The 12,879-nt window shown below is 37.9% G+C and overlaps 1 protein-coding gene across 19 annotated transcripts in view; it reads left to right on the top strand.

Annotated features, from left to right (window-relative positions):
• TRPM3 (transient receptor potential cation channel subfamily M member 3) overlaps window positions 1–12,879 on the top strand; it is an 820,394-nt gene that overhangs the window by 564,212 nt on the left and 243,303 nt on the right. For all 19 annotated transcript variants that reach the window (XM_074330560.1, XM_074330553.1, XM_074330550.1 and 16 more), the window contains one exon: window positions 12,430–12,643. In XM_074330560.1, coding sequence (XP_074186661.1) covers window positions 12,430–12,643 — 214 coding nt within the window. The remainder of the gene's footprint in view (window positions 1–12,429; window positions 12,644–12,879) is intronic.

The raw sequence follows: 12,879 nt of genomic DNA, 5'->3' as shown, positions 1-12,879 counted from the left end.
AGGAAAAGTGAATTAAATTCTGTGGACCTCAGTAATTTATTCTGTTATCTAGGAATAATAATAATAATAAATAATTATAATTATAATTATACCATCATAAGTGATTAATGCGATGATGTATGTAAATCACTCGGCGTAGTGCCAGGCATATAATAAATGTAAAATTAATTTTAACTGCTATTTTTACTGTAATCATCGTTATTTGTTTCAGGCTCTGAAAACATTTTTTAAATATTTTGACTAATACTTTGAAGGACACACATTTGATATAAGTCTTAGTATATTAGTTTAGAAAGTCAAATTACATTCTTTCAGTTAACCCTTTAAAATAATTCCAGGAGTTCTGATTCCCTCACCTCATGGTTGAGCACAGAATCTGAAGCCACATTGTTGGGTTTATAGCCTGGCCTGTCACTTAGGGCTGTGTGACTTTGTCCAGTTTACTTAACTTCCCAGTGTCTCAGTTTCCTCATCTGCAAAATGGGAATAGTAATTCCTACTCCATAGGGTCGTAGCAAAGATTAAATGAGTCAGCATATATTAAGTGCTTAGAACAATGCCTGAGGTTAAAACTAAGAAAGTGTTCACTATGTAATTACTTCCACTAAGAGTTCACTTACTACAGTTACAAGAGAGGCTTTGTGATCAATTAAAGCAACATGCGTGATCTTGAAGTCAGATACAACTGTGTCTAAATCCTCACTCTCTTGCTGACCAGCTAGAAAGTCTTAGTTAAACCAGTCAACTTAGCTGAGTCTCAAGATGTCTGATCTATGAAATGGGCATGATTGCCTGATGGAGGTTTATGAGGCTCGGAGAGGAGATAAAATCACCCGGTATACAGCTGCGGCTCAATATATTTATGACAGTCACAGTGATTGCGCAGTGAAGAGCTTCTTTAACTTCCTCAGAACCCAAAGATACGTTAAAATATTTCCGCAGGAAGACCAGGCTGCATAAGCTGGCATTAGTGACAGTCACTGACAGGAGGCTATGGGCACCACCTCTTCACTGACTAGAGACAGGTAGCTTGTAATCACCCTGTTACACACTTTGACTTCCCCATTGCGTCAGTCTCCTGCATCCACTCATTCTAGCAAAACAGAAAGTGAGATGCTGTCACCTCCCTGCTTTATTCACTGTGGGCCTCAACAATTAGACACCTACGGTGGGTGTGGCACTTGTGCCTTTTTAGATGGACAAAGCCAAGATCCCTTTTCATTATATAATTTTTCTACCTGATATTTTTCCCCCCTTCTAAAATTTTCTAGTGAATTTGAGAAATCCTAAGAACCCTGGAGCCTGAAACTCCAAGCTAGTTTGTTAGAATGTGTATCCTTCAAAGTATTAATCAAAGTAATTTTGTAACAGCTTTCAGGGTCTGTAGCAAATAATAATGAAAATTAGAATAATAATAGCAACTAAAATATAGTGAGTATCTATGTGCTCAGGTCTGTGCCAAGTACTTACATACGTTACCTCATTTCATGTTTATGACAGTAGTATTATTCCTATATGACCGAATAATGTACTAAGGCCCAGAAATGTTAAGTCATTTGCCCCACGTCACACAGCTAATATATGAAATATGCATATTATGAAATTTAACTGTAGAGCAAAAACATAAAGAGACAGATAGAGCTTTTACTCTGTTCCGGAAGAGTGGACACACGAGGACATTTAACTTTAACAAGCCTGCCCAGTCACCATATAACTCTATCAAATACAGAGCTGTCTTTGGCAATCAAGTTAGACGAAGTCAACTATACGACTTGCAGAACCCAGTCTAAAATGAAAATGTAGGCCCTCACAGGGTCAGGGAAATCAATCCCCGCTTCCCACGGCTGACAGTCCCAACCCACAGTGGATGGGCAACCCCTAAGGGACTACTATCTCCACACTGGAACATGCTGGCTGCCTGGTGTGGGGGAGACTTGCCACCAAGTCACCTGTGAAATATACCGTGGCACTGCCAGCCCAAGGCAGGGACAGTGAGTTCCTTGCCCTGAAATGCTAAAGGGCACATACCTGACACTGACTATCTTCTTGTCTGCTCCCAGGTCCCAGCCAGGGATGTAGGATGACTGTGGAGCATAGCATACCCCTGTCACTGCCCCATACAGGGTTGGGGAAGGGAAGTTAGTCTGGCAGGGACGTCAGAGACAGGAGCAGGTAGCTGAGATCCCATCCTAGCGGGGCATCAGGAGGTAGGACGTGTGACTATGGACCTGTGTGAGCTGACCTTCCAAGCCCTCTGCACATGCTTCATTGTCCCATCAGGTTTCACTTACAAAACACAAATTCAAGGATAAAATTGTTAAGGATTTCAAGACAGAAAGTGCAGAACATTAAACCCTTAGCAAGCCCTTCTGAGCAGGGTGACTGCATTGGGTCTTGCCTGTCCTAGATGGTCTCGGAGCAGTCACCCCGAGGGGAAACCTTTCTTTCTGCATGTAATCATCCAAATGAGGACCAGTTTTCGTATTTAACAAGTGGGAGTTCATGCCTTTCACCAGACACAATGAGCATTTTGTCTACTTTAAATACTTGCCCTCGAATTATTCTGAGTCTCCTCTCTAGACAAAGGGCTGGAGTTGTCCACAGGTCATATGTCTTGTTTTATCAGGCAAGTTAGTTATTTTGTACCAATCTCTGTCTTCTTTACCTCTTGTCCTCTCCAAGAGTCATGCATGCGGTTTGGACAAAGGAAAAATCATCAACTACTGTCGGTTAAAGAGTGCCAGTCTTTAGAGGGGAGAGGCATGGTTAGTTATTTGCCAAGATTTAAGTGAAACAGGTCAGCTAACTTAACATCTTTGGACCCCTCCTCTGGACAAGAATATTTGAAAGTTAAAGTGATTTTTAACAAAGTGGTCAAAAAACTCCAGAGGGCAGATTAACTTTGACCTTCATTAATTTTTTTTTTTTTTTTTTTTTAAATAAGGTACAACATTAACTTTTCCCTTCAAGACAGTCTAAGAGGAAGCATTTGGATCTTCGAAATGTCTGTGTGGTCTGGATACACTGTGAGGCAGAATCTGTTGGAATTTGGTAGAAGAGACAGTTGGAAAAAGGAGGGTCATTATTAAAATCATTGTAATAGTAATTCTGTGCATAAAATAGTTATTGATAGTAATTATAATTACTATTAAAATTATTAAAACATGAGAACCATACCTGCTCAGGAACATTATGTATCTATGGTACCACATAGATAGTACAGCATGATGTCACAGACTCTGGCCACTAAAGACACTGGGGGAATCAGATGCAGTGGTTCTCACCTTGGAGGCTCATGCCCACACATCTCTCTCAGAGTTCCCTTCATTGGTCTGAGATAAAACCTGGCATGCAAAGTTTTTTTTAAAGTTAGCCATGTTCTTTTACTGTTTAGCCAGGCATAAAAAATACTAAAATAATCCCAAATCCCTCTACCTGTTTTATAGATGAGGCAATTGGAGCACAGTCAAGTTAAATTATTTTTCCAGAGTCACCCAATTATTTAACAACAGAGATGGGTCTCGAATCCAGGCTCCTCAGGACTCCCCCTCAGTTCCGTTTCTTCTGTTTTGAAAGGAAGTTGATTGCTATTATATTTCTGGCTTTTTATAAGGACGCTGAAAACTTTGCAATAGCGTTACAAAATCACTATTCTTTGACAAGGTTAATTAAGTGCAAAAGCTAGGTGCAGGACAACTTCTTTGTAAAATTACATCTTAGGTTAATAGAACCACTTGCTCAACCCTTCCCAGAATTTTGTGGTCTTCTGTTCCCAGTTCCCAGTCTTGACAGGTCCTAGCAAAATAGCAATGAAACCAGCTTCTCTCACATGTTACAGAGAGAGAAGTTTGTGACACAGGATAGTAGACAGCAAAAGCTGACACTGAATAAAGGATTCTTGCTTCTTTCTCTTCTCAGCACCAAGCCACATCCTACCATATTGCATGCCCCAAAAAAGGCATTCCTGGGCTTTTGGAGGACCTGACAGTTCATTCAGATGCTTCATGAAAGTCAGAACAGAGGGATCCAATAAAAAGATACTGAGATACTAAAGCTCTGGTTTCAACATTGTTTACTTAGGGTCGGTTCCAGGTAACTTTTAAACTGCCTTCCAGCGCAACAGCAAGATAGCCCCACATCAGACATTGGGTCCCTTCTCAAAGACTCTTCTTTAGCTGAGGCTAAAGCTGTAGATTATTTAGAAAAGAAAGCAGTGTTGAACTTGATTAGAATCTTATTTGCTTACTAATCATCTCTTCTAATAATGCTGAGCTGATATGTGGACAGGGTAAGTATAACCTAATTAAAGGCTTGTATTTAAACTTCTCAAGTCACCCACATAACTCTCTTCAGATTTTCTCTTGCTATTTCCTCTGCTTATTAGATCAGGTTGAGCTCCTTGTTACAGTTTTCACATAATTTAGATAATTATTGTTAAGCCTCATTTTCATACATAAGCTCTAACTATTGAGTCTACCAGGATAAAAGCCTTATTGGCTGAGCATTGTGAGTGGCCGATGATAGGAAGTAAGAAGACTGAGGGAGAAATACTAGGTTGGAGGGGAAGGAAAGTGGTCAGCAGCATGGCGTCTACGACCTTATCCTCTTAAAATGCTTTGGGATTGAATTTTTTAAAACTTGTCTTACTTTGCATTATGCAGATTTGATCTGGGAATCACCATTGACTAATACACACCAAATATGAAATGAATTGAATCCCACTTCACAAATAAAATAGCGAATCCCTAGACTATGGCTAACGAAGCAGCTTTGAATGAGCATGGTCAAGTATTGAGGGGTTGGGTAATTGCTCCATTAATTTCCAGTGTTCATCTTGTAATCTCTAGGCTGTTGAACTGGCAGCGGCTTCGGAAGGCCTTTCTGAAACTGCAAATAAAACTAGAATTCATATTGAAACTTCCAATCCCAATCATAGACCTATAGAGAAGAAATAACCGACCCTCCTCAAAACACCCATGTCCGTCTAGAAAATTCCTATCTCCTTGCTTCTAGAAAATTTTATCCTAAATAATTCTGGAAGAAAATTCATAGCGTATCCTCCTGTGACCTGTTCAAATTCTCAGTGGGGTTTCATAATCATTTCTAAACCTTTAGCTTTGGCTTAGCAGAATCTGTCACCTGGAAGTACCTGGTATCTAACACTGAGGAATCACAAAAACAATATGGAATAAATTAAAATGTCATTTTTCACTTCCAAAGTTTTGTGGGTCATCAGACTAGGAATCCAATAACGGTGCCATCTCACATTTGCATTCCAGGTATTTTCTTTCTAGGGAACTTTTACATGTATTAAACCACGGTGAAGTATAAAACTTTCACTGCAAAACAAAAGGCTCCGTAGACTTGAAAATCTGGTGTCAGCAAAATTGTCTTAGCAGTCAGGTGAAAAATACTCTCCTTTGCCACAGTTTTAATTAAAAGTGCTCATTTAAACAGTGACTACAAAGAAGTCGAAAATGAAGGGATACTTGTCTCATTTCTCAAAAGAAAGGAAAATGGGGGCAAATTTCCCTCTGCAGGCTCCGAAGAAAGGCATTACAAATACGATTAAAATAGATTTAGCCTTAGTAGTTCTTACTCAGGACAAGCACTTCTTACAAATACCAACTGATTATTTCCAAGAATTCAAGCTGGCTTTGCAGTGTTTGGAGAATGTGTCATTTACCATTTCCAAGAGGGTAACCAGATTTACTGTCCTGCAATTCTTTTACATTTTTATTTAAAAAACTGGGCAAAGTGATGCAGGTAAAAATTGAGGGCTAAAAAGGTGACCAATTAATAATTCTGTGGAGGCAAATTGCTCCACAGAAGCTCAAGTTCCATATGCCAAAGGATTATTATTATTATTATTATTATTATTATTATTATTATTAAATTAAACAGCCCAGCCTGTTGGAAGTAATACTGGCTGATTCCCCCCCTCCAGCCTTTGACCACCTTGTGTGTCATAAGGATACTGCCTGGTTTGTGACCCCTCGGAGGTCTCCAAGTGTAGTGCAGAGTGAGGCCATGGTAAAGTTGAAGTGTCCCTTGATAAGTGAATAGTAACATTTCTTATGAGAAGCAGTAAGAGTGGCTTTTAGAAAACAACTGCAGTGAAGTCACCTGCTAAACAAAAAGACCTTTAGCACCAGGCAGAACAAAACACTCAAGAGCTTTAGTTACCGAAGCCCTCGGCCATTTGAACAAGAGAAAACCTCTAGTAGTTTTCTATTATAGTCTCACTTTAAATTTTTCATTTCTAAGTTTGTGGTTCGGAACTCAAAATATGTGTTCTTGTGAAAATTCAGCTATATGTATTGGCCTCCAAGGCACCTCAGAATAGATCAAATAGCACAATTTCAACGAGAGCGAACCTCTGTTTTATGCAGAGCATTCTTGAAATGCTGTTGGGAATGTCATTAGCTTATTACCAGGCTTCCTGTCAGTCAGGGGCACTAATGATGAAAAGGGAAAAGGGGACATAAGAGTAGGCATAGGTAACTTATTGGAGCTCAGGTTACTTCTAGAATTAAAAATTGGGGAACTGTAAGCACATGTGGGTGGGTGGAGGATGGGTTAGCTGGCCCAGAGCACCAGTGGCATTCTCCCTTTTGACAGATACTTTTTTTATAAATACCTGCACTCCCAAGGTAACTCAAGAGTCGAGAAACAAAGCGCAACTTTGAAGGGCGTGCTAGTTAAAGAGCTAAAGGCAAATTATTTGGATCCTTTTGTATGCAGAAGTCATTTGTAAGGTAAGTGCTTATAACCATCATCCAATTTACATGTATCCGTTTCTCTGCCATGCCAGGCATTTTGCACAATTCAGTCTTTACAGTGAGGTGGTCAGGATCACCCCTGTTCAAAAGAAAGGGTACTCAAGTTGGCCTAATGACTTACAGGGCCAGTATCTGCTGCTAGAGTGTGATGCTGCACATAATTGGGGGAATCTATAAATGGAAGCACATGTCGCCAGATCAGAGTGCTGTCCAGGTGACAAAACCTAATATACACATTAGAAGAATTCTTGGTTGTTTATAAGGTGGTCCCTTAGCGATTAATAAGCTCATAAGTGGACAGTTAAAATTGCTTATCTTGTCAACCAAAATAGCTCCTAATTTCAAAACACATTGACCGTTTAGCAGGAATTGATTAATTGCTCTGGGCACAATCATTTATGACCTTGAAGGTGCTGATTCGGCACATGATTTAGCTGTTATGTTACAAGCATCTGGAGAGCTTACTGAATAAACTGATTTTTATGGGTATAAGAATACAAGGTGTGATCAAACAATACGGTGAATGTTTCAATTTTTAAAAAATGTATTACAGTAAAAGACACATTGCCATGAATCCCCCTCAAAATACTCCTTCTCTCTTCGAGCACAGTTATCCCATCATTCTTGCCACTTTCTGAAGCAGTTCTGGAAGTCCTCTTTTGTGAATGTCTTTAGTTGTGCTGTAGTGGCTGCCTCCATGTCCTGAATCAGTTCAAAACGTTTACCTTTTCATGGTAATTTTGACTTTGGAGAAGAGCCAGAAGTCTCACAGTGCCAGATTTGGTGAATAAAGTGGTTGAGGACACACCTTAATGTTTTTATTTGATAGAAATTACTGTACCAGAAGCGATGTGTGACAAGGAGCCTTTCTGTTGTGATCACAAAATATGGTGAATGCTACTGCCGAGTGTCATCCAATGGAAAGGCAGGATCTTCAATACAGGAAGAGGCACATCAAACATTAGTAACAATGTGTGACAAGTTTCAACTTGTTCAGTGCAGTCAGTTGGGGGTGAGTTACGGTTGAGAAAATGTGTGTTTTAAAGTGTGCTGTAAATCATCCTCCATCATGACACTGTTCCGTGTCACACATCGTTTCTGGTATAGGGCAGTTTCTGTCAGATAAAAACATTACAGTGTGTCCTCATCCATATTATTCACTGGATCTGGCACCGTGCAACTTCTGGCTCTTCCCCAAAGTCAAAACGATTCAGAACATCAAGGCAGCCATGACAGCACAACTAAAGACACTCACGAAAGAGGACTTCCAGAGCTGCTTCGGAAAGTGGCAAGAATGATGGGATAAATGTGCTCAAAGAGAGGGGGAATATTTTTGATGGGGTTTAATGGCAATGTGTCTTTTACTGTAACATTTTTTTTTTAATTTAAACACTCACCATATTGTTTGATCACACATCATATAATTTTAAATTTGAAACTTTCAGACATTCATAAAGTATCATTTTATCACTTCGTTTTAATTATTCTCTTACCCCCATGTTAAACTAAAAATATTTAACTTTCACGACTGAAGTCTTTTTTAAATAAAGTTTAATTAAGCCTAAATGGCTAGCCAAAAGACCAGTCTTGGGCATGGAATCTAAACGACCAGCCACACGGCTAGGTAGAAAAAAATAGTATGTCCGTGGTCTGATAGTTTTGCAAGCATTTTCATACATCAGGCAGGGAAGGGGGGAAGAAAGAGGTACTCTAAAAGAATTTACATGAGCTACAGCAAAGTGGAGAAGGTGAAGTGGGACCAGCTCTGAGACAGCAGAGTCGTCATAAAGAAATGCCCACTCCTGTGACGTGGCTGTGGGCAGCCTTCCCCTAAGCCCCTATGTAAACAAGCAGAGGAGTTAGATGGTGCCTGGCTAAAATATCTGCAGAAATAGCCACCTGGAAATTAATCCAAAGTTCCAATAGCAAAACAGGAATGTGAGAAATCTTTTATTAGCTGGTCAGCAAACATTAACACACTAACAGTTAGGTCTCTTTCTCTCACTCTTCAGCCACTCTTATTCAATCTAGGACATCTCAGATTCTTTTTTATTATTATTATTATCAAAACCATTTCCTTGAGTTGCTAAACAATAACAAAACAAAAAGGAACAAATTGATTTATTTAATTACTTCCTTTTTTGCCCTTTGCTTCATTCTCCAAGGGGAGGGCACAGAAAATCACAAATAATAGCTAACATCAAAGGACCAAGACTACCCAGCATCTGTGTAATTTGTTAACTTGTGAATAAACTGGGGTGGCCTGTAGTTAATCATGTGTTCTTTTGTATGAGAATTAGTCCTGGTCAAAAGGGATTAGGACCTGAGAGTCCCAGTTTTATGTTATTTCACTAAACATCCCTTTCTGGAATTGGACAAAATGATGCAGATTTAATCCAGCAGAGCCACCAAATTTTAATTACTCAAGTAGCATAGATTCAGTGTACTGGCACAGAAAACATTTTATTCTTTCAACTTATGGCATTCATTATCTAGATTTTTTTTCTTATAAACAGTCACTCAGTGAGGTAATAAATATAACAATAAAGACATAATGAAGAATCTTTTAGTTGATAAACACTTGTGTTTGCTTCCTCTACTGTAATACCCTCTCTCCAGCCCTAAGGCTCCTTGTATTGTGGTTGAAAATTTCTGTTGATACATATCTGAACATTCTTGCCCTCTGCATCAGAGTTTGTGCATAAAATATGTCATTTTTCATATTGTAAACTTCAGTTAAATTCTATTGATATAATGTACTTAGCTAAAATTGCCAACTTTACTCTATTGTGGAATTAATTTTTGCTAGGTAGATCAAGTCAATACGGAACCAGATTATTAGATTCCAACACTTCTTGGATTTCTGTGTATGTGTATAGTAAACTTTAGCTCTTTGGCATTTCTTAATGATGTAGTTTATTTTATCAAGCAAATTGCATATTTTGTGTGTTTTTGCCTCACATTTCAGCTAAATATAGTTAAAATGTACTTTAACAAGAATTAACATATAATTTTTGAAGTTTTTCCCAACAATGGATCTCCCAGATCCAAAACTTTGCAATAAATTATCTCCTGGATAATCTTATTTATTTATACATCCAAAAGCATATGTTTGTATGAGTACAAGCATATCTATTCTTTTTGTGGTTATGTTACTTCAACATTAATATTTAACAAATTCCAAAGTTTCTCTTCTCTCCCACACAACATACAGACTTTAAATGTTTTAACTCTGATTACTACCACCCAATTTATATGCTATGTTATCTAGTGCTTTAGTTTTATCCTTTTCTACCATAAATTAGACATCATTATCATTTTGTATTTTGCAACCAATGCTTTTTTAGATTCACCAAAAATTTGCTAATATCTTTGTTTACCATTCTTTCTCGTATACCAGATCATCCATTTGGGATCATGTAATTCTGCCCGCTATATATATTATATTTTTAAGCTTCTTTCAGTGAAGTCTGTTAGAAGCAAATGCTCAGATTTGGTAGTCTGAAAATATCTATAATTAGCTATCATTTTGGAAAGGTATTTTAGCTAAATATAGAACTCTACACTGACAGATAATTTCTCTTGGCACATTGGAGATGCTAGCTTCTGGCAGCCATTGTTACTGTGCAGAAATAGGCCTTCTGTCTGCTGACTGTTTCTTTGTAGGTTATCTGTCTTTTTCTAGCTGCTTCTGAAGGTTCCTCTCCCCCCACCACCACCCCATCCCCTTTTGGTGTTCTCTATGAAGTGCCTGTGGGTGGGGTATCTTTTTATTTATCCTGCTTGAATTTATTGAGCTTCCTAGATCTGAGAATTGGTATCTTCCAAAAATTCTGAGACATTCCCAGCCAGTATCTCTTTAAGTATTACTTCTTCATTATCTCTTTTATTTCTATCTAGAATTCAGATTATCTCCAACAAGGTTCTCAAATTTTCTTCTGTGTTTTCAATTCCTTTGTCTATCAATGCTGCATCTGGTTGATTTCTTTGGATTTATCATTAGCATGTCTGATCTGTAGTTATCCATTGTATTTTTCATTTAAATTATTACCTTATAATTTCTAGAAGTTCTGTTTTTGATTATTTTTCAAATACATATGGTCATTCCTTATTATCTCTTGTTCCTTACTCACGGGTTCTCCTTTTCCTTTTAATATTACATACAGCTATTTTATATTCTGTGTCCAATCATTTCAATATCTTTGAGGATTTTATTCTACTGTCTGTTGCTTCTTTTTCTTCTCATTCATGGTGTTTTATTTTCTTGTGTAATTTATGATTTTATGTTTTGACTATGAAATACTTATTTTACCATGGAAAGTAATTAGACTTGGATTGACGACACATTCCTCCACAGAGGATATTCATTTGCCTCTGCCAGTTATCTGGAGCCATTACCCCACCAAAACCATTTTACATGAAATACTGTTTGATGTTTCTCAAACCACGCTAATTGTGTGAATATGGACCAAGACCTGTGTGAGGATCTGTTTTGTTTATAAATAATCATAGTGGGATTTTTTTTTTCCTATCCACTGAGAACCAACATTGAGCAGGCTGGTTCCCTTTCTCTCTTCTTGGGAGAGAGCAGACTTATTTATTTTTATCTTCCTTCCACTTGAGAATAGAACCCTTTGAAGTGTACTAGCTTTATGTGGAGCCCCCCATTAGACTTACCTATACTGCATAAAGCCACCAAAGTATATATTCAAGGACTTCCTGGGTTTAGGAGAAACTCCCAGAGCCAAAGCTTGCTTTGGTATTTCCTTATCTCCTGAGGATGGAGCTTCAATTTTGTTTAGGAATCTAAATATTCCCTCATTTCATGCCAGCTCAGCCATGCATGACAAAAGGCTTTCAAATATATTTGCTCAATATTTCAGTTTCCAGCTAGAGATGGAAGTCTTTACGCAATTAAACCGAGACCTAAACGAGTATCTATGTATATGGTTATCATTATATGTATTTATGGCATTTCATTTATATATACTTACAACTTTATTTCCAGTTGCATCTGGTAACACCTTGGTGTCTGCTATACACTTTAATTTTTTTCAACTATACTGGAAGATTAATCAACGTGCTTTTTGTCACTTCTTTAAAAGATAAAGAAAACATTTGCTATGCAGTTATTATAGATTTAAATAAATAGAATCAGCCATTACCTCATTTTAAAATTCTCATTATATAATGTAGAACTGTAGAATTTTTCAAAACCTCAAAAAATAGGATCATAAAACCAGTTATAGTCAGGTCCAGTTGCTATAAAGGGATGAATTATATTGAAAATGTGTTGAAACATTTGAACTGTTGCACAAATGTTAAAGTTGGTAAATTATAAACGCAATTTCCTTTGAGCAAAGAACTCATTCTGGGGAAAGTTGTGCTTGTGCTACATTTTGGAAAAATAAAATAATTCGAAAGTTTGTAGTAATTCACAATTTCAAGAAAATCTTTTAAAATGGTGACTCCCCTTGTCTAATGAAGGTTCTTTTGGTCAAGCAGATGATTTGCTCCTTTTTCAAAAATCTGAGTTCATATGAGACATTTTCTTCAAGTAACTACATAGATCATGGCAATCACTAAAGATAAGTAGCACCAGCGAGCCCTGCCCTGTCTCCCTAACTGATGGCTATTCTTCTTCCAGTATGTGCGAGTATCTTTCGATACAAAACCTGATCTCCTCCTCCACCTGATGACTAAGGAATGGCAGTTGGAGCTTCCCAAACTTCTTATCTCTGTCCATGGGGGCCTGCAAAACTTTGAACTTCAACCAAAACTCAAGCAAGTCTTTGGGAAAGGTCTCATCAAAGCAGCCATGACAACTGGAGCATGGATATTCACTGGAGGGGTTAACACAGGTAATTGGAAGTAGGACAGAGAAAGGCAACATGCAGCCATGGAAATATAGTGACTAAGATAAGTTTCTCCTCGGGTTAAATATATTTAAGATAATTTTCTCCTCAGGTTAAATATATTTGTATTCCTCCCACTTTCTCCTATCCATGTGTGTCTATACTCACTAGTTATCTCTCCTCCCACTAATGCTCTCTCCCTCCTTTACCTAAATAATAACTGTACTATTATTTCTCAACCA

This window comes from Rhinolophus sinicus, linkage group LG04 (assembly GCF_036562045.2).
Source record: "Rhinolophus sinicus isolate RSC01 linkage group LG04, ASM3656204v1, whole genome shotgun sequence".
Lineage (NCBI taxonomy): Eukaryota > Metazoa > Chordata > Mammalia > Chiroptera > Rhinolophidae > Rhinolophus > Rhinolophus sinicus.
Note: the sequence above shows the minus strand (reverse complement) of the source record. Positions and strands in the feature narration are given on the sequence as shown.